Source organism: Grampus griseus (assembly GCF_964374135.1).
Source record: "Grampus griseus genome assembly, chromosome: 16".
Classification (NCBI taxonomy): domain Eukaryota; kingdom Metazoa; phylum Chordata; class Mammalia; order Artiodactyla; family Delphinidae; genus Grampus; species Grampus griseus.
In genome coordinates, this window is record NC_139010.1 from 61,564,758 (window position 1) to 61,587,088 (window position 22,331).

General features: G+C 51.1%; 1 protein-coding gene across 2 annotated transcripts in view; it reads right to left on the reverse strand.

The window, feature by feature from the left end:
* The window catches only part of SH3PXD2A (SH3 and PX domains 2A), a 246,719-nt gene that overhangs the window by 137,840 nt on the left and 86,548 nt on the right, over window positions 1-22,331 (reverse strand). For both annotated transcript variants that reach the window (XM_082673397.1, XM_082673396.1), the window contains exon 3: window positions 21,012-21,087. In XM_082673397.1, the coding sequence (XP_082529523.1) occupies window positions 21,012-21,087 (76 nt within the window). The remainder of the gene's footprint in view (window positions 1-21,011; window positions 21,088-22,331) is intronic.

A 22,331-nucleotide genomic window follows, 5' to 3' on the forward strand; every position in this document is an offset into this window, starting at 1 on the left:
TCACAAGAGGCTCCTGACTAGTAAGTATATCTAGTTCTGCCATTTACTATTGTGTGATATGAGGCAAGTCACAACCTACTGAATCTCAGTTTCCTCAAACTGCAAAATGGGCACAGTAATACCTAACTCAAAGGATTATCAAGAGGAGTCAATGAACAGGTGTGTAAAAGCATTTAACACAGAGCCCAGCCCATAATAAATGTTGAACAAATGGGATCTCTTATGAGCTGACAACTCTAGGTCAAGTAGGTGAGGTGGGATGGGGGTGGGGGCACAACCTGGTCCAGCCCCCCTCCTCACTGGGCACATGGGGTCCAAGCACTGTGGTGCTCCTTGTATACCCTTCCACCTGGCTTCCCCACCCAAGGCCAGATACTAACTCCCTTCAGCCTGCAGAACCTTTGCCGATTCAAACCCTGCCCCCTAAGCACACGTCTCTCACACAGCTCCCATTTCACCTCTTCCTCCACCTGCCCAGTTCACAGAGGAGAGGGACACAGTGGAGTCAGGAATACTCACTCCATCCGCCCACCTTGGGGCACTCTGGGATGACTCACACAGGTGCGGCTCCCACACCCCACCCCCGGCACTCCCCGTCCCCTGTCCCACACACTCAGGGAAACAGCCTTACAAAAATCCACTGGGGTTTCGCCATCAATTGAAACCTTAACCCTCTTGCAGCCACAGCACGCTTACCATAAGAACTGGCACACCTAGGAAGGAAAAGTCATTTCCCAAGTTCTGGTTTGGAGGTTCCCATACCTAGTGCAGGCCAAGCTTAAGGGAACAAAATCTTTCATTCCCCCATCCTTAGTGGGACCAGGGGGGATTTACGGGTGTCTGCCAGGACTTCCCTGGTGGCGCAGTGGTTAAGAATCCACCTGCCAATGCAGGGGACACGGGTTCGAGCCCTGGTCCGGGGAGATCCCACATGCCGCGGAGCAGCCAAGCTCGTGCACCACAACTACTGAGCCTGCGCTCTAGAGCCCGAGAGCCACAACTCCTGAGCCCACGTACTGCAACTACTGAAGCTCGCGTGTCTAGAGCCCGTGCTCTGCAACAAGAGAAGCCACTGCAATGAGAAGCCTGTGCACCGCAATGAAGAGTAGCCCCTGCTCGCCACAACTAGAGAAAGCCTGCACACAGCAGTGAAGACCCAATGCAGCCAAAATAAATAAATAAATAAATAAATGTGGGTGTCTGCCAGAAATACAGCATCAAGCCCTGGCGTATCAGAAGTTTTAATACATCTTTACTGAACCAGATGGAATCGAAGGCTTTTTGAATGGCCTTACAGAGCTATGGGACCAGAACAATTTTTTCTTTATTTTGTAAAAAAACACTTTGGGGGGCGGGGAATATAATATACATACAGAAAAGTGCATATGCATATGTAAAACTCAATGAATTTCACAGACTGAACTCACCTATGTTACCAGCACCCAGGCCAAGAAACGGAGCACCCCAGTCTAGCATGGGTAAGCATTTGTGGGTTTTGCCAGTCAGCATTTGTATTGTAGTACCCTGGGTCTGCCTACACCCCAGACCTTCACTGCACAGATTTTAAGTGGGGGTGGTTCTCTGAAGCTCCGTAACTATCTTATTCTCACGACATTTTGTGCTGGTATGGATGTGAAATCTCTAGACTGACTGTGTGATATCTATTGCAGAGAGGGGACACTAACACATTTATTGATTTTAGTGATATTTACCTTTATTTTCTTTTATTTAAAAATACGTGCTTTATCATTTGATTCAAGTGGCAGCAAATTTAAATGCATAGTGAATGCAGATCCCTGGAATGAGGACCCTTTTTTTTGTGAAATGTGAACACATGTTCGATGTGTTAACTGTCATTAATTAGACAAGGAACAAATGGTTACCTACAAGGTTAGCTGTGGGAAGAACAGTGGAAACAGAAACAAAGCCCCTGAATTTGCTGACTTGTTCTCCCTTGTGCTGGAGAATGCCCAGGGTTGGTCTTATCCCTGACATAGACTGGAGACATTTCATTAGCTATAAGATCTTACTTTAGGGCAGTCCAGGTCTTATGAATTGCCTGTAAGGTAGCCGGCATCTAGGGATTTCCAATGATATCAATTCCGAGAAGGCTGTTGGCCATGATGGCACTGTGGGTTGGCGGGCAATGAAAGCTGCCCCAGTCTGACTCTGGGAGGGAGAGAGAACATCACAGTTGACCTCCAAGGTGGTCCTTAGCCTCAGGGAAGGAAGAGGCTTTGTATTAAATATAACAGTACTTAACGTGGCCACGCTGAGGACAAACGTCACTTGGGTACCATTGGGGCTCCTTAGGGCACCGGCTGTGGTCTCATTCAGAGCTGAGCTTGGACAGGGCTGAGCACACCCTGGAAGGTGCTTGGGAAACCCATGTAATACCTACTCTAATGGTGGGACAGGTGGCAAAGGCCGAGGGCACTGGCCTTCCCAACCGCCATCACGTTAGTCTGGTTTTACCTTTCAGCTGTGTTTTTCTTTTCTTGGTCTGGCAGGAAGGTTAAAAAAAAAAAAATCGAAATCTAGGACTGTTGAGCTGCCAGAAGCAGGATCAGTGTGGGTTGTAGAGCTGAGAGGCCCCAGGTCTTTAAAGCCTCTGTGTCCTGGGCACTTTAAACTGCCTGAACGTCAGGCTTCTCATATGGCAAACGGGATCATAGGGCTGGGATGTGGATTAGAAACAGCACCTGAGACAAACACAGCACACAGTGCTGGGCACACGGGAGACAAGTGACACAAGATGCCTGCTGTTACAGAGAAGGATGAGGACAAATCACTTGATGTTTGGCCATTGTCCATAAAGTTGTATGGTGACCTTGAATTTGTCTGATTTCCAATCCTTCCCCCATCCCCGCTCCTAGTCCATTTTCCACCCAGCAGCCCAAATATTTTTAAAATGAAGGCTTTCCTGGGACTTTCCTGGTGGTCCAATGGTTAGGACTCCGTGCTTTCACTGGCAGCGGCATGGGTTTGATCCCTGGTTGGGGAACTAAGTAAGATCCCACAAGTGGCGAGGTGTGGCCAAAAAGAAAGAAAGAAAGAAAGAAACCTTTCCTTAAACCTTTCAGTGACTTCCCAGCACACTGAGAAGAAAACCGAAACTCCTTGCCGTGACCCAGCAGGATCTGACTCATGCCTCCCTCTCCATCTCATCGCATCAGGCCAGCACCAGGCGTGCTGGGCTTCAGTGAGCACCTTCCCACCTTGGGGCCTGCGTGCATGCCCCCCTCTCTACTGGGACACTGTTCCCGATGCCCTTTTCATGGCTAATGCCTTCCATCCTTTGGGTCACCTCATCGGGGAGGCCTTGGCGGACCACTATGCCTCCCTCTCCCAGGCCTTGATTGTTTCCCTCCCAGATTTCACTGTGATTTGTAATGACCTCTGTTTTTAGAAGATGTTGGGGGTAGGAGTTTATTTATTTATTTATTTTTGCTGTGTTGGGTCTTCGTTCCTGTGCGAGGGCTTTCTCTAGTTGTGGCAAGCGGGGGCCACTCTCCATCGCGGTGCGCAGGCCTCTCACTATCGTGGCCTCTCTCGTTGCGGAGCACAGGCTCCAGATGCACAGGCTCAGTAGTTGTGGCTCATGGGCCTAGTTGCTCCGCGGCATGTGGGATCCTCCCAGACCAGGGCTCGAACGCGTGTCCCCTGCATTAGCAGGCAGATTCTCAACCACTGCGCCACAAGGGAAGCCCTTGTAATGACCTCTTTATATGAGATCTTATATCTTATATGATGTCTCTTTTACTACGATATCCTTAGGGCCCAGCATAAGGACTGGAAGGCCATGGCCCCTGTTTGACATCTGCTGAATGGATAAGTGTGACTGTGTGTGTTGACACACCCTTGCTCCAGACTGTCTTATTTTCACACATGCGTATCCCTGAGGGAACTACACAAACGTGGCTCGCCACGCAAACGCTGGGGCCTGCTGTACCAGACCAGGGCTGCAGTGGGGATGGACTCACCCTCCAGGACCCAGACAGAGCGGGGCCAGAGAGTGTGGTTAACTCAGAGTCCAGCGTCAGTGCCAGGCTGTCCCCACTCCGTGTGGGGTGTGGCGGGCGTGGTGAGCAGTGGCTCAGCCCCATGCCTGTGGGAGCCTGGGAATAAAGGGCCCTATTCAACCGTTGCAGCCTCAGCTCCTCCCCGCCAGGGGAGGCTGCCCTCAGGAAAGGGGACGGTGGGACGCTGGGCAGTGCTTCCCGCCAGGCTCTTCCTGGGCCATGGACCACAGCAGGGATGGATGATCTGTGGGGGAGGGGCAGCCAAGGGTACAGGGCCTCCGGGGCTCGAAGAGACACAACAGAAAGGCCCAGCCAGAGGAGGAGGCTCTGAGGCAGGCAGGGGCAGTCCTGGTTCAGGGCGTGATGCTGAAAAGCCCAGTTCACCATCGATGCTCTGAAGCAGAGGAAAATCCCCAGGATGCAGAAGCCCATTGGAAAACTGCCCCATACCACAGGCCTGGCCACGCCAGCCAGAGGGGCGCTTGCCTGGCTCTCTCGGGGTAGACACTGTTCCCCAAAGCCTGCTTTTCTTGAGCTTTGGCTCTGTTGGTAGAACTGAGCCCAGACAATCAACTCTCTTCAGCAACTTCCTACCAGTATTTTCCATGATTCCACCCGCTCCTGCAAGGGAGGTGAGAATGATATAAATGATAGATCACATTCATTGAGTACTTAGTGTGTGCAAGCACTGTGCTATGTATTGATACTTTATATTTTTATTCTGTTATTTGATCTTCACAACAACTTATGATATGGGTACCTGGGTACTGTTGTTACTCCCATTTTACAGATAGGTAAACTGAAGGTCAGAAAAGTTGAGCGACCTGCCCAAGGTCACACAGCCAGTAAGTGGTAGAGTGGAGACTGGATGTGCCACGTTCTCTGTCTCTGGCCGTCTGAAAGTGCCTGGCCTCTTAATTCTTTCGCTATGTTCCTTTCTTTGTGTGGACCTTTCCACAGGCGGTACATCTCAACCCTCCCCCCACCCCATAAACAAGGTCAGCATGCATCCTTCACTCACTCGCTAATCATTCAGCTCTCCCCAGTGCCTGTGCTGAATTGGGGGCTGAGATGTGATGGTAAACAGTACAGACATGGCCCCTGCCCTCAAGAGGACACGGTCTGGGTTGGCACTGTGCCGCGGTGTGATCAGTTACGATGGGGATACACAGGAGGGAGACAGGCCTGAAAAGTGGTAGGAATGAGCCAGGCTAAGGGAAGGGGAAAGAATGTTCCAGGAGGAGGGAAGAGACTGAGCGAAGGTCCAGAGATAAAAGAAGCCAGCTAGAGTAAGGTGAATGTGGCTGGAGGGGTGTGTGTGTGTGTATAAGTGTGTTGGGAAGTTATGAGGTGCTCGAACAGACAATGGGTAACGGGGGTTCAATCACATGGACCACACAGCATAACAGAACCATTAACATTATACATTTCAGAAACACACGTTCCTGAACCTTCAACGCCAAGGACCACAGTTTTTACCTGGGGAGACACAGGCACCTTCAGACCCTTCTGAAGCCCTTCTCTCTCAAGTCTGAAGCCCAAGCGGGGCTCACTTGGTCCTGGTCACTGGTCAGGAACGCACAGCACAAGCTCAAAACTGTGTTCTCACCAGTGTCTACACCTACCACAATCCAAATGGATCCTGGGGGTAAAACCAGGAGACCCGGAGGTCCTTGCGTCCAGCCCCCTCACTTTCTGAGGTCGAGGCTGAGCTCAGAGAGGACCATATATTGCTCAACTTTGCACAGCAAGTTAGCAGCCAGGATGGGACTCAGCAGGTCTTGGGCTGGCAGCCTGGTTCTGAGGTGGACTTTGAAGCTTCTGCACTTACAAGTTACACTCCCCGGGGTCCCCAACTCAGCTGTTTTTCTTACTTCCAATTTCTACCCCAATCCTAACCCAACAAGAGCTGCCACCACTGACACTGTCTCACAGAACTGAGGACCCAAAGGAGCCTGTGGTCGTCTGCCTCCAAGGTGGTCCTTGGTGACTCTGGCCTCCGGCTCCTCACGCCTTATAGTTCCCTCCCACGCTGCACAGGGCTGACCTGGGGAGCCAGTAGGATATTTTGGAAATGATGGTGTGCCTTCCAAAACTAGGTTAGAAAAGATATCGCAGCTTCTTCTTGATCTTCCTCTGGGGTCACTCACACTGTGGAAAGCCAGCTGCTGAGTTGTAAGGACACTTAAGCAGCCCTATGGAGAGGCCCACTTAGGAAGGAACTGAGGCCTCCTGCCAACAGCCAGCACCAATCTGCAAGCCACGTAAGTGAGCCATCTTGCCAGTGGATCCTCCAGCCCCATCGTCTTTAGATGACATTGACTACAATGTCACAAGAGATCCCAGCTCAAAAGCATGCACCTAAGCTATTCCTGAATTCCCGGCCCAAAGAAACTGTGTGAGATAATAAACATTTACTGTTGTTTTAAGCTGCTAAATTGTGGGGGGCGGGGCAGCAATAGGTGACTGATACAGGGCCCAGCAGAGCTCTTGAGAGAATGAGGGCCCCTGGGTTACCTGAATCAGAGATATGTGGGGTATTGACTACAAATGCAGATTCCTAGGATTTACCCAGACCCCCTGAATTAGATAGAAGGGTGAGAGTCTGCATTTTATTTATTTATTTGTTTGTTTGTTTGTTTGTTTATTTATTTTTGACTGTGTTGGGTCTCGTTTCTGTGCGAGGGCTTTCTCTAGTTGCGGCCAGCGGGGGCCACTCTTCATTGCGGTGCGCGGGCCCCTCACTATCGCGGCCTCTGTTGTTGCAGAGCACAGTTTCCAGACACGCAGGCTCAGTAGTTGTGGCTCACGGGCCTAGTTGCTCTGCGGCATGTGGGATCTTCCCAGACCAGGGCTCGAACCCGCGTCCCCTGCATTGGCAGGCAGACCCTAAACCACTGCACCACCAGGGAAGCTCAGTCTGCATTTTTAATAAAGTCCCCCCAAGTGAATCTCATGTACCTTTTAGGCTTAGAAGTACTGAGCAAATCTAACTTACTTTACAGATCTAAAGAGGTTCAGGGAGCTGGTGGTTTGAGCCTTATCACACATCCAAGCTGAGGCGGCCGGGGCCTAGAATTACTACCTGATTTCTGGTTCATTGCTCTTTCTACTTATTTCCTCCTTTGTCCATTTCAGTTTGCTTTTTTGAGAAGTGTAGGCTTTGTTTTCTTTTTTTTGATTTATGTTAAAAACATGCACAAAGCAAAATGCTATATAATCGATCGTTTGTCTGCTGAAGAGCTTGCTTTGCCTGGGAAGAACTTTTCAGCACCACCCAAAATGTGGGCCTAACGCTAAAAGGAGTAGGGGTACTAGGTCATGCAGAGGGGCTGGTGCTGCTATAGAACACTGTGCCAGAAAAGGCACCTTTGGGACTTCCCTGGTGGTGCAGTGGTTAAGAATCTGCCTGCCGCTGCAGGGGACACGGGTTCCATGCCTGGTCCGGGAAGATACCACATGCCGCAGAGCAACTAAGCCCATGCACCACAACTACTGAGCCTGCGCTCTAGAGCCCGTGAGCCACAACTAGCCACAACCACAACTACGCGCCTAAAGCCCGTGCTCCGCAACAAGAGAAGCCACAGCAATGAGAAGCACGCGCGCCGCAACGAAGAGTAGCCCCCGCTCGCCGCAACTAGAGAAAGCCTGCGTGCAGCAACAAAGACCCAATACAGCCAAAAATAAATAAATAAATAAAATAAATTTATATAAAAAAGAAAAGGCACCTATTCTACTTACCTAGATGCCTCAGCTCCAGGCTTTTCTCCCAGGCAAACAAAACTCAGCGTGTACAGGGCAGAGACAATGAACAAAGACATGATGGGAGTCTACCTTAACCCCTGCCAAACTGTCACCCCAGTGGGTGCGAATGATAATCTCACTTTCATTTGCATAGCACTTTGGTGCTTAGAAAGAACTCGTGCACAATCTTATTGAATTACCTTTGCAGATGGCAACATAGGTAGCTCTGAGACACATTCAGGCATTCACTTGGCACATTTGTTGAACAGCTACTATGTGCCAGGTAACACACTAGACACAGGGGATATATGGATTTGTTTCTTTACTTAAACACTTATATACGTTTACTATGAGCCAGGCACTGGTTTAAGCACTTTACAAATCTTAACTCACTTAATCCTCACAACCGCCCAACAAAGCAGATATCATTCTTCTTCCCATTCAACAAGGGCACTGAAGCACCAGAGAGGTTAAGTAACTTTCCCAAGACCAAACAGCTAGTAAGGGGCAATATGGGGACTGGAACCGAGGTAATCTGGTCCTAGACTCCACCCTCCTAACCAAGATAAAATAAGACATGGTTCCCGCTCTTCAAAAACTCTGGTTTTCAAAATCTCCATGACCACAGAGGAAGAAACGGAATCTCAGAGCTATCTTCTGACTCTCCCCAAGTCACACACTCCTGGGACTAAAGGCAGTGTTACTTTGCTTCATTGAATGCGTCTGTTCACAAAAAAAAATTTAGCAGAAGATGGGTGCCAGGGCGGTGAATGTGGGCATTTCTAGAGCCCAGAAAGAGAGAGGAGGCCCCAGCAGTAAGTCTGAAGTATCCCGAGACACCAAAGCAGACGAACAAGCCTTGTTCACTGTCCAGGCCACTGTGATTTGTGACGGTGTACTGCCAGGCGGTACTCATGCCTTCAGATATTCGGGGGCAGTGTTATTTATAGGTCACACTTCTATTTATATCTTCATTGAATTCCTGCTCACCCTAGCTAGATCCCCCCCCCCCCCCACCGCCCTCAGAACCTAGAGAGGAGAGGATAAGAACTCTTTTTTACCAAGTGTGTCAGGGCAAAGGTGAAGGTCAAAGCCTGGGCTGTGTGTGCAGCCTTTCAGCAGGAGCCCTTCACAGGGAAGCGTTCAAGACAAGGGGGCTTTCTACACTTTCCAAAGGAAATGGGGGTTGGGGGAGGACACAAAGCTGGCCTTATACAGAGGCAGCCACATTCTGCCAACACGGTGGGATTTGAGGTGGGCCTAGAAGACCTCTTTTCCCCTAAAATGTTTTCCCTTTTGCATATTTCATCATTAGGCATTTATTCCTTTGGTCTTAATAGTATTATAGGACAAAATGTTGGGACTGTGTGTGAGAAGACCTAGACAGTATCAAGTCCAATCCTTGTGTTTCACAGGTGGGGCAACTCAGCCTTGCTGAGGGGCTAGGACCTGTCCTCATGGGGGGATCTGAATGAATAAGACACGGTTCCTGCTCTTCAAAACTCCAGTTTTCAGAGTCCCTATGATCAGGGAGGAAGAAACTGAAGCTCAGAGGTATTTTTTGACTTTCCCCAAGTCACAGGCTGCTGGGACTAAAGCCAGGTCTGATTCCTTTCTCAATAAATGGAAATCTATTACCATACACAGGAGACCATCCCAATGTTGGAAGAGCTGTCAGGCACAGCAAAAGAAACTGGGGACAGTAAAGCAGGCTCAGAATTCCTCGCTCACCTGCCCTTTACGAACAAGTAAAACCACATGATGTTCCCTAAGGTTCTGTTTGGTGCCCCAAATGAAAACTTCCTGGTTTTAGGGTCACACAGAGAAATAAAGGTGAAGTGGGACTTCTTTCTTATTTTTAGTCCCTTGTTGTGGTTTAGGAAACAGTATCTGTGATGATTGTCACTGCATGGTTAGTTTAGAAATTTGTGTTTACAAAGCCAGCTGGCAAGTCATTCCTTTTGGGCACTATGCCTGCAATTCCAGCATCTAACACGAGGTGGCTGGTTAAGTGAAAGGCAACTGAGAAAATACTGTCATCTAGATAAGACCTTTACTGTCAGAACATGACACTTCAGTAAAAGGACAACATTGACCAACCTCTAATTGACATAGTAAAAAAACCATAACATGAAACTTGAAACAAAGTTTAAAGAAATGCAAACACTCTGGTGCGAGTGGCATACCCCTGCTAGCCTGAGTCTTCATCTATAAAGTGTGGTTGCTGACATTAAAAGAGATTACTATAAGCACATGAAACCCTTTGCACAATATCTGGCTAAAGTATGTACTTAATAAATGCAGCTATAATCCTTAAGTAGAAATCTTCTTTCATTTATAACTGTTTAATCTGTTAAAAGTTCCAAGCCTCACACACAGTTTCTCAGGAAGCTGTTTTCAACTTTTCCCCTGTAGCCAATTTAACAATAAGGTGTCTCCGGACCACTCAGTTCATGTGTGAACTCTTTTTCTAAAGCAAGTCTTTCTATTGAAAGAGAAGGGCTCTGCCAACACAGGTCCTACTTAAGGCATCTTCACCAATTACCAGCTATTAAAGTCGGTAATAATCTGGTAAAGTTACCACATCAGAAACAAAAAGCTGAGAAGTAAAAAAAACTTGCCAATCAGAGAAGGCACCAAATTACCAGTCACTGGCTCGTCTCAACTCTCTTCCTTTGGCTTGTTTTGAAACTTAGGTCTGCAATAATTGTTTTATACAGAAGAGCAAAAGATACTACTTGAAAATCTCAGTTTATTTTTTTGTCTTTACCTTTTTGCTGGAGACTCCTTAAAAGAGACCCAAGGCTTTTCCCCTCCTAACAGTACAACACAACTGGACACACAGACTTTAGACACACTCGTGCCATGTTAACTTCAAAACCAGCAGCGGTTCCTAGGCCAGTTTCTCTCATCTCCAGACTTTTGAAACAACAACCTTAGCAATCACCTTGGTCCCAAACTTCATTCTGTCTTGGAAGGGAGGGGAGAGTGTGGCTTACAGCTGACGATGGAGTGTGGCTGAGGCCTGCGCATCCTCCCGGTTAGGCGGTGATGGGGGATAGAGGGCTGTCCTGTGACTTACACCCCTCCCACACAAAACAGGCAGGCAACTCAGGTGTGTGTAGGGATGTGAGACCAACGAACCGGCCCTCACAGGTTACCTGTGGGAAGCCTCGTCTCCCATGCACCTCTGCTTTAGGTCAGAAATCGACTTACCGACGCAGGTTCAGTGGTTCATATTATGTGAATGGCCTGAATGTAATCAAACAATCAGGAAGTGCTGAACGCAATCAGCCAGCCTACTGAAGGGCTTCAATGGACCTTAAAACGGGGCTTCTCAAGCTTTCCTGCACGTACAAATCACCTGTGCGTGTCATTAAAATGCAGACTGTAACTTAGCGGGTCCGAGGTGGGGGCCAAGACTCTGTATTTCTAACAAGCTCTCAGACGATGCTCGTGCTGCTGATCTGTGAGCTACATTTTGAGCAGCAGACCTTGAAATGCACAAGACTGCCTGCAAGACCTCACGCCTGGAAAGGAGCCCAGAGAGACAGCTCACCCTTTTGTGTGGAGCCCTGCACTAAGATTCACCGGATCACCATCAAGTATTGAGCGCTTGCTGTGTGCTTCACAGATAACATTTCATCTGATGCTCTCAACAGCCCTGGGGGTATTGCACAGATGAGGGTCACGATGGACGTGCAGAGGTGCTGAGTAAGGCTGGCCTTGGGTCACACGGCTAGGCTATTGAGAGGCTGAGGTGGGATCAAACTCTAAGGCCTCCAGTGTTGAAATGCAACACTTAACTGCCTTCGTCATGGAAAAAGTAGAGTTTCAGACAATTAGCACCCAGGTGTGAACCCAGAAGTGTTTGAGCCCAAAGCCAGCGTTTGGAACCACCATGCTCTGGGGCTGGTAGAGCTGAGTCACACAGCTTCCTTCGGCAATGCAGCTTTAGAAATTCTCCCTGAGATCTGCCCCGTTTGTTCTCACTAAGGGGAAATCCAGCCCTTGGGCTCTGGCCTGCGGGGAAACAGAAGCGTAGCCCTTTTCCCTGACTCCCTGCCCCTGAAGGGTAGAGAGGGGCCAGTGCTGCCAGCCCTGCCTTCTGAAGGTGCATTCAGGTGAACAGACTCCACCTTCAGCCCGTGCCAGTCCCTCAGGCCCACTGTGGTCTGCAGGCCGGTGGCCTGGCAGCCTGGGGCCTCCTCGGTGGATGTCAGTTCTTGGAGCTGTGGAGGTGAGGGGGGAGGAGGTGTTTTCAGGGCTCACAGCAACTGTACTGCTCGAAGCCAGGCGGCCTCTGGATGAATGGTGCATCAGTTCATATGGGCCTGGGGCATCTCCAAGAGTCAGCTCAGCTCCCGCCAGGGAAGAGCTCTGGCTTGGGGCTCTGTCCTTGGGCTGGGTCCAGTTGGGGTGACCTTGGAGAGCAGTGGAGCGGTCAGGCCAGGGACACTGGAGATTTGCCACCAGCACCTCTTACCTCCTAAGAAGGGGGGCCCCGAGCTCCCTCTCAATGGACCTCAGTGTTCTTCCTGCACCACCACTACCCCTGCCACCCCTCCTACCCCCCTGGACCCAGAAGCCAGAGCGCCTAGTGCCCGGAGTCTCCTGGGGAGAGAGGCTGGTGGCGGGACTCCCCACCACAAAGCACCTTTCATATGTGCCAAAGGCTTCAGCACCTCAGGGAGGAGGGAGGAAGTTTCCTTTCACCCCCAGGGTGAAGTCCAAGGCTGGAGTTAGGGGAAAGGTCCTGGGAAAACTGGGTCCGCATCTCGGGCAGGGCTGCCCCCCACAGAACCTGGGCATTGTCATTCTCAACCCCTCCCTCACCCCCAGCTCCAATCCATCAGTGAGGCCTCCTGGCTGTTCCTCTAAAATACATCTCAGATCTAGTTCCCTCCACACCACTGCCCAGCCCGGGTCAAGCCACCCTCCTCTCTTGTCATGCCCTGTCCAGCCTCCATGGGGCTCCCTACCCCAGGCTTGCTCCCTTTCCCTTCCAGTGTATCCCACAAGCTCAGCTGAGGGATCCTTTAGAAACAGAAATCTGATCACGGGGCCTCAGCCTAAAACCTTCAGAAACCTCTCGCCACACCTAGGACGAATCCTCACCCCTCAGCTTGGCCCGTGACAATGGCACGGCCTGGCCCTGTGTGGCAGCCGTGCTGGAAGCTCACACAGCCTCCTCGACCAGGCTTCTCAAGGTGCCCCCGGGGGCCCAGCCCCTGCTTCCTTCTCCCAGCTGCCCTCTTGCTGTCTCACCTCTATCACACCTGAGCTCAGGTAACTGCCCTGACAGTAATCCACACCTGAGTGTGAATTTACTGACAGTGCCACTCCTGGGGCACACCTGAGTGCCCGCTAAGCAGGAGTGAAAGGACTTGACCCTGAAAAAGGATGTTTGGGCATCAGGCAAGCAAACAACTTATTTCCAGGGGACAGAGCATAGGGGAGATCAGGAATGTCACAGAGACTCGAAATCACTGGCCTCTGGTGACTTTGCCAACGTGCGAGAAGATCCCTGGTTGCTCTATGGAACTTCTAGTCTAACGTATGCAATGCCGTGCCACAGTGATTAGCAAGAGTTACGCTGGAGTCCAGCATCCTGGCTCCCCATCCAGGGCACATTTTTCTGCACATTAAATTAGGCAGATTGACTGAGACCATGAAAAGAACACATTTCTGCTTAGATCAGAGGCTTCTTGTGGAAGATACCTCAGGATACACTTCATTCGGGCCTGAGGGTTTGGGGTGGGCGTGCAGGAAGCTGATTCCCTTCTAGAATTATCTCTGGACAATGAAGACATATAGCATGTGGTCACGAAGTGACCTGACTCTTTCCCTGGTCTTGAACTCGGGGGATGACACGGGGGAAGGACTAGGGGGCCTGATCCACACTGACTTTCAAAAGTAAAAGGGGACCTTGAGTGGCCGCCTCCAGCAAAGCTCCTTCTTCCCAGCGAGACCCGGCAGCCCTGGAGCCGAGAGCTGCAAAGCTCGTGACCCTGCTCTGCTCCCACGGCGTCGGGTCCAGGGGCGCTCAGCTTCCTCTCATCTTTCAGCCCCAATCAACCATCTGGATCATCAGCCCTTCAGACAGAATCTCCTGGCAGCTTCGCAAGTTACCACAGGGAAGGAAGGGGCAGCAGGAAGTGCAGCCAGGGCTGAACTGTGGAGCAGCCTCAGCACAGAGAGGGCGGGCAGGCACAGGGCAGCGCAAAGGAAACCCACGTGCCCTGCAGCCGAGCCACCAGGCTTGCAGCACTGGCGCCTCTCCCTTTGCAGTTCACACAGCGCGTTGTAGGCGTAACACGCTTGGACCACCGTCCCAAACCATGATTAACCCATTTGGTAGACGAGGAAACCGACCCCCGATGCCCGTGACTGGGCTGAGTGGCACAGCTTACACATGCGTGTGGAGCCGTCTCTTTGCCACAGAAGACACGCTTTGGAGTTCCATGGTTCCACAACTCCTGTCTGCCCGGCTCGCTGTGGCCACTCACCCCCTACACTCCCCACCTGCTTCACACACTTCTTGCTGTTCTTAAACGTCCATGCTCAGTCACACTTAGCTGGCTGGCTCCTCAGCCTGGCACCCCGAGCGCTGATCTGCTCACGCCTGGCTCAGTTCAGGTGTCACCTCTGTAAAGCGGCCTTTTTGGGCCACCCAATCTCAGATGCCCCAGTCACAAGACCTGGCTATTTTTCTTTCTGGCACTTAGCACTATTGGAAATTGCTTACTTGTTCGTGTGCTTCCTGACTCCCCCACTGGAAGGTGAACTTCCTGAGAAGAGTGGCCCAGATTACTTTGTTCTCAGCTACATCACCAGTGCCTACAGCTGGGCCTGGCGTGTAGTAGGTGCTCAATTAATACCCGCGGCAGGCACGAACACATGCAGCTCTTCCATGTAGCGTTCAGAACCGGATGCCAAGAGCAGGCCCTGGGAACCACCCGCCCCAGATTACCGAGTGAGAGAATGATTTGGGGAGGTGGGGCCAGTAATTACAGCAAGAGAAGACCCAGCACTTCCAGAGGAGGTTACAGGCAAGTTGCTTTTAAAACAGCACACAGTACCTCTCAGGCCTATAATCTTGTTGATCTTTTGAAAACCCTGGCATTACTAGCAGACCCTACTTTTTCTCTTTCATCACGTAGGTTTGCCTTTTCTCGCCATCCCAGGTCATCAGTGGGGCTCAGAAACCTCTCAGGTCCTCTCCTTTGGGGACTGTAGCACCTGCCAGCATCTCTGAGCCACTGATTCCCTTACGGCCTCCCAGGCACTTTGGGGAGGGCTTTCTCAGGCCTGGTGGGGACAAGCAGAACTGCCTACAGCCCAGGGAGAGGGCCAGCTCTCCCCGACACCATGGACCAGCTCTAGCTAAAGACATCCCTCCCCCACTGCTTCCTTCTGTGCTGGAACAAACACCGGATCTGCTGCACAGGGCTCTGGGGGGCAGAGAGAGGAAGGACCTGGAGACCGTGCTTGCAATTCACCCAGCACCCTCCTGCGCTGGGGCTCCAGACTGCCTCTCCACTAAGGGGCCGGTATGTAAACTGGTGAGCTGCTACCAAAGAACGAAGCATGCTTGCTTTCTAAAAATACACCCCTCTAAGCCTGTGAGGTCATGAGGCTGCTTGCAAGCTGGCTGCACCTCTTAGATTAAGGTGATAGGTTCACTTTTCTTCCTAAGCAATCTAGCTTCTCCGCGCCTCACCAACCCAGGAGTATGTATACCTGTGGGTGGGACTGACTGCTATTAGGCTGAAGGGGCTTTCTGGAAGCTCAGAGGCCCAGTACCAGTCAGCACAGAGACACAGATGCCTTGCGAGTGGGAGGAGACCTCACGCAGCCTTTGCCAAGTGAGTTCACCTCTTTCTGCTCCGCTGCCTGGCTTCTGAAGCCCTTTGGTCCCTGGTCGCAGTGGTTTGCTTTTTACATCAGCAGCTACACACTCTTCTTCACTCTGTAATGACCATTTCCTCCCAGGGAGCCTCCTTGGGCTGGCAAAGTCAAGATATACAGGAAATCTACTCCAATCCCAGGATGGGCGACAGGAGATGGATTTTCCACAACAGTCTTCTAAAACAAGGCAGAAAGTTCCATGTAAACAGTAGGCTGCCCTGAGAGGCTGCTGACCCCATCATGCTTGGCCCAGTGTCCTAAAGACTTCACTTCTGTCCACCTCTCCCAAAAGCAGGAGACCCCAAAAAGCACCAGATACACTTGTTGTAAGACAAGTCTCTCTGGCTCTCTTGCATTTCTGCATGTCTTGTCAACAAAGCACTCACCGCCTTTTGTCCTGAATTATCTTTTCAAAGGTGTTTGTATAGCAAACAGCTTTAGAAGACAGGGGCAGGGAGCCCTTGCTCTGGAGCAAACAGCAGGTTTGCATAGAGCCTTGGGAGACTGGGATAGTCTCTCTCCAGAGCAAAAGGGGTAGGTTTGCTTACCGCCCATTATAAAAGATGTGGGCTCCTGAAGATCTGGTTCCTCTCCTATAATGCAACCCACTGCATGTGCAGGCATTGCTCTGGGCCCATGGGGTCATGCCCTATGGGACTTGGAGGCAATACTCATGCTGCTTGCTATGCCATCATGAAGTCTTTTGTCTTTGACCCAGGAGTCTCGTGTTTTCAGCTGGCATCCACGAAACTGGAGTAAGCTAACTTAACTGGCTTGCAAATAGGGTAAAATCTCAGATCTTTCCCAGTCGGTGGACTAGCTGTGCTCCCACTGGGGTCAACACCACTGCCCAATCTCTGAGCTCCGGGTCTGCCCTGTTTCCAGCAAACTCAGAAGAAGCCCCCAATTATGAAAATATACATAAACCAAAAAAAGAATGACTTAAAAAAAAAGAATGCTCTACTATGCAAAAGGACTTCTCATGTACCTCTTTAAAAAAGAATAGCATTTAGGACACCTAAAAGATGATGTGATTTGTCCCAAAGAGCAAAATTTCACGGAACTTTTCAGGAATAAGCCTTAATGTAAAACAAGGTTCACCCCTGCTTTTCTGTTGGAGGTGGGAATGCCAAGCGGTCAGGCCTGGGAGTGGAACTTCTCAGGGACTATTGTCAAACTACCGTCTCCTTCCTAAAGACCAGCTGGCATGCTTGCTTACTGGCCCTCTCTACCTCCTTACCAAAAAAATCAATTACTTGGGTCTGTAATTGTAGGTAACTGAGTTGTGCCAATATCAATTTCCTGGGTTTGATAAGGTACGGTTGTTACATAAGGTATCACCACCGGGGGAAGCTGGGCAATGGGTACACAGCTCAGTGGCTACATGATGGTGGAAAGTGATTTGACCTGGCTTTAAATTGGGAATAATGCCACCTACCCTGTACTTTGGTAGTGGAATTGGAGGGGAGGAATATAGAGTGCCTAGGAGTTTTGCAACATCCTATGAATCTATAATTATTTCAAAGTAAAGTTTAAAAAACTACTGTGACTTAAATCAAATAACCAATCTTTTTAGATTCATAATTAAATGAAGACAGTCAGGACTCTGTCAGATGAGCAAGCGTGTAACCAGGTGAGCCTCAGATTCCCTCTCTTCTCTCAGTTCCTCTGCTTTCTCTGTCATTTCCACCAGCTAGACGTCCATGAGTTCCCAAGCAGGAGCCTGCAGCCAGGTGAGCCAAAGCAAAGCAGCTGGCCTAATGCTCCAAAGACACCCCCAGACCCCACGCCCGGGCTGCAGGAATGCACATCACGTCCCGTCACCTCCAAAGCTAAAACCGAGGCTCCTCTGGAGACAACAGGCGCTCTCCGCTTCCTCCCCTTCGGTTTCCCTTGCTCGGCAATTCCCGGCCAGGCAAAGTGCTGGCAGAGCTGTTCCTGAGGCTGGCTGCTCACCTCCCCGGGTTGCAGGAGCAAAGGCTGCTGGATTACCTCAGTGCCTTTGAGCTCTCTGAGGTTCTGCCAAAGTCACTGCTGCCAGGGCTTAGCCTGGGGGAACCAGCAGGTGCCTGCAGACAGCTCTCCAAAGGCAGGGAGGTGGAGACAGAGACTCAAGCTGGTGTTAGGTAATGCAGTGTACCTGTAGGTGCCCTGTCTGGATGCTCCCACCCCGCGCTCTGTGCGTGTTGGCTACTACGGGCTCACAGCTGCCCCTTCTCCAGGGACACGCCCTCAGCCCTCAGGAGCACCTGCCCATATTTCACACTTCTGGGAGAGGGGGCTGCTCACAGATCATACTGCTATGGGGAGTATAAAAGTTGTCCCCTAAGACGGGACAACTCTGTGGTGCCGTCCGCCCTCCAGAGCTCCTCATGGGGTCAGGCTGAGGCCAGACTTAGCTGAACCCACATCTCGGCCCAGTGTCTTCCCCTTCCCTGTGTTGCTTCCCTCACTGCCCCAGGATGTTCACTGGAGAGCAGCCCTCAAAAGTCAACTTGCCTAAGAATCCTCGTCTCAGGCTCTGCTTTTCGGAACCCGACCTAAGACAGGCAACGTTCATCACTGCCCTTCTCTGAAACCCTCCCCTCCTGGGGGAGGCCCTTTGACTCAGGGCTGTGGGATGGCTTGGGAACCCTCATGCCCACTCAGCCCTTGCTTGCTCGGTTCTGCTTATATTGGGTTGTTTTTCTTCAATCTTCTTCCTTCTTGTCCAAGCTAAGGACTGAGTAAAGTATGAAAGGGTTTGGTATTTCCTAGTGGGTGAGGGGAAAGCCAGGAACAGGGCCTGGGAGTCTCAGGGTAGGATTCCAGATGGCCAGCGATGTCCATTCCGAAGTCTTGGAGAGCAAGTGAGCAAAAGAGAAGCTTTGGAGAGAGAGCCCCACTGAAGGAAGGGGAGAAACACAGAAAAGCAGGGGAAAAGGAAACCTCCTTTAGGATGGGACTGGAGGAGGGGCAGTCCTCTAGACAATATCACCCACTATGCACAGGTCACGTCTCTATGGGGGCAAGGTCCTGTGGCTTTTCCCAGGAGTTAGGGATGGCAGGGTGGGGCAGCACTTTCTTTATCAACACCTGCCATTTATTCAGCTTTTACTATGGAACAGGCACTGTGCACAGCACTTTACATGAACTCTTTTAGTCCCCACCACAATTCTAGAAGAGGAGACTGAAGTTCAGAGAGGTCTCAATCCTGCCTCATGAAGCAGATATGTTTTCATTCTTATTTTCCAGATGAGAAAACTGAGGCACAGAGAAGGCAATACAATTGGTAACCAACAGAGTCACAGTTTCCGGGGTGAAGCCATACAGTATGACTCTTGGGACTTTGGACTGTGGTAGCAGCAGGACATGAGCCTTGCACTTCACCCCACCCAACCCTACCCATCTTTCGAGGTCAGCTCCAGGTCCCCCTCATTCAGGAGGCTTTTGCTGCCTTGGGCTCACAATGAGCTCCTTCTCCATCAAAATTGGAATTTCACAGTGGTGGAGAAGGTCACATCTTGCCTTAAGAGCTTCTCTGATTAGGGAGAAGGTCTTGTCTCTCTCACTAGCCCAAGGGTTCCTTTAGATGAAGGAAACAAATCCAGATCTCCCCGGACTCTCCAGGCCACCACATTCCCCGGCCCTGGGCACTTATTCCTGGGCCTGGCACAGGCTGAGCCCCTCATAAACACCCACTGAGTGAATGATAGTGAGGCAGCCTCTCCCTGGAGCGCTGGCCACGAATGGGGGGAAAGCTGGTTCTTTTAGAGCAACAGGCAGCCTTCACACCCCGAGGCCGAGTCCACCCGGCACCAGGGCCAGGCACTGACATCCTTGGCTCTCGGACTTGTGTCCACAGCATCCTAGCTGGGCTCCCGGGTCCTTGGTGGAGGACTACCTGGACTGTACTGGAGCAACATCTAAGGTCATTACAAACCTGGGTGTTGGTCCTTCCAAATTCCCTTGAGACTCAGCAGAAAGCCAGGCAGGGGTGCAAAAGTCCCCCACGTTAACTCCTAGGCCAGGAACAGAGAGGCAGTCCTCTGCCTCCATGGAAGGGGTCCGGGGCCGAGATTCCCTACACCCCCACTGACTCATTCTGGTCTTATCTGAACTGGAGGATTTAGAAGTTCTTTGTAGCTAAATTGATTCTCTCCAACTTTAGCATAAGAGTCGGAGGGCAGGCGGCAATGCCTTCTCTTGTCTTTCACTGTTTTTGAGGATGGGGGTGCACGAGGAGTACCTTCAGAGAAGAGCCACTCTCTGGGGGGGCTGCCCGTAGGTAGGTTTGCAAGTCAACAAGCAGGTATTAACCATGCGCTGGCTGCATGCCAGGGATTAATGGGATGCAGACCTGCTTCTCGCGATGGTCCCACTGATAGCTGATGTCCGGGGAGGTCCAGGCCCAGCAGGAATGGAGGGTGAAGACCACTGTGAGGGAGGGTCCCCTGGGAACCAGCCCAACTCACTAGCCTGGGGACAGGTAGGGGATGCGGAGACCCAGGAAGCAGCACCACCCCCACAGGTCAGGGCAAAGAGCCCAGTCTGGAGCAGGAGACCAAGTTCACACCTCGGCTCTGCCACTTTTGTGGGCAGTTACTTAACATCTCTGAACCTCAACATCTTTATCCCTCAAGCAGAAAGCACAAGGCATGCCTCAGTGTGGAGATCTGTATACGATCACAAAGTAAAAAGCACTTTGTAAGCTATAAATTCCAACACCGATTGAAGACGTCACAGTAAGAGCAGGTTATGACACACCTGAGGAGATGCCCTCTAGATTCCACAACATAATCAATTGCCTTAAACATGTTCCAAAATGCTGTGATGGTTAATGGCCTTTATGACCAGACAGACCCGGCTTCAAATCCTAACTCTGCCAAGTCACAGGCCATGTTTCCTAAGCTGTCAGAGCCTCAGCTGGATAATGGTGCCAGGAGGACTCGAGCAGGTTGAGAGGGGACGTGTGCTTGATTTAAGGTTACCTGTGATTACAATGGTAGCCAGTGGAAAGAGTTCAGCCTGCAGTTTTTCATCCTTTCATAGGAGAACTTGATCTCTCCATGCTTTTTGTAAAAAGGAAACCAAAGTCCCAGAGCCTGAGAAACTCCTCCTACGCTACACAGCCCGGGGTGAGCAGAGGTGGCCCTGGAGTGGTGGGAGAGGCCCCTATGAAGATAATGGCCTTCAAAATCAGGGGCTTCCGATCCCCTGGGGGTTGTTAACACGCAGATTGCTAGGCCCACCTGGCCCAGAATTTCTGGTGTAGTAGTCAGCCTTTTCTTGGCCTACAGAATGTCCCTCTTCAGGGCGTCCCCCATCCCATTAGTGAGGCCATGAAAAGCTTACCTGGGAGGAAGGGGATGATTCTCTGCTTGGGGTCCTTCTGGCCACCTTCGATGGGAAACTTATCCAAAAGCTGCATCTGAGGAGCCAGACAGAGGAACAGGATTCAGAAGACTGGAACGGTCCCTTCCCCACTCCGCTCCACTGCTCCAGGGCCCCACTGTCTTCACACGGATGAGCAATGCCTCAAATCCCTCATTTCACAGACAGTTAACAAACCACATGGGGCATGAGTGGGAGGATGCCAGAGCTCTCTACGCATCAAAGGGGGAGTCTGAACAATCTCAAGGAGGCCTGAGGGTGTAGAGGGAGGTGTCCAGACGTGACCCGGAGTGAGGCCAGGGTAGGGACCAGCAAGATTTCAGGCCAGGCTGCAGATGGGGTTTCCAGAGACTTCTCCGGACCCAGTTGTTTTCATACGTCATATGCTGGGTGAGCCCTTCAGTCACCCGCCATCCTAATACCCCCCGGGGCCAGGATGGGGAAGGCCCCATCTGATGCTTCAGACAGACCACCCACCTTCCAGAACCGCTCTGCGGAAACAGACCCAGATGTTATTTTAATTGCAAAACCAAATCCAGCCCACTGCCCCCAACTGCTGGAAGACCCCCTCCTCCGTCTCCTACATTCCCACCCTGAGAACCGCTGCTGTTTTTCCAGGGACAGACCCATTGGAAGAGTTTCCAGGGTTCTGGAAGAACAGCTGTTTTTTCTTCTGCTATTCTGGGCTGAAATTCTGTATAAACTGGAAAAACACACAGGAGACAGGATGGACGAAGCCACAGCCCCTGTGCGTGTGTGCGGTTAGCCTCCCTTCCAAGGAGTGGGCGGGCAGGAGGTGGAGCAGAATGGAGAGTGGGATCTAGCCCCGCGGGCCCAGCTGTGTGACCCTGGGCCGGGCTGCAAGCTTTCTCAGTTGGGCTTCAGGCGCCTCCTCAGTAAAATGAGGAAGATCCGTCACATGACATCTGCAGTCCATTCCTTCTTCTGAATATTGATTAACACTTATTGAGCGTCTACTGAGCACTAAGAAAATAGCAGTAAAGAGAAGAGACGAAGTCCCTGCCCTCAGGGAGTTTACATTCTAGTTGGGGGGAGACACACAGTAAACAAATAAGTACTGTGTTGGGGGGATACATGCTATGAAGAAAAATGAAGTAGGATAAGGTGGTGGGGCAGAACAGGAAGGAACAGTTATTTTATACAGAGTGGTGTGGAAGGCCTCACAAATCAATGGCAATTCGGCAGAGACGGGCAGGAGGTGAGGAAGCGAGCCACAGCGGAGGGGGAGAACGTTCCGGGCAGGGGAAGGGCCAGTGGGGT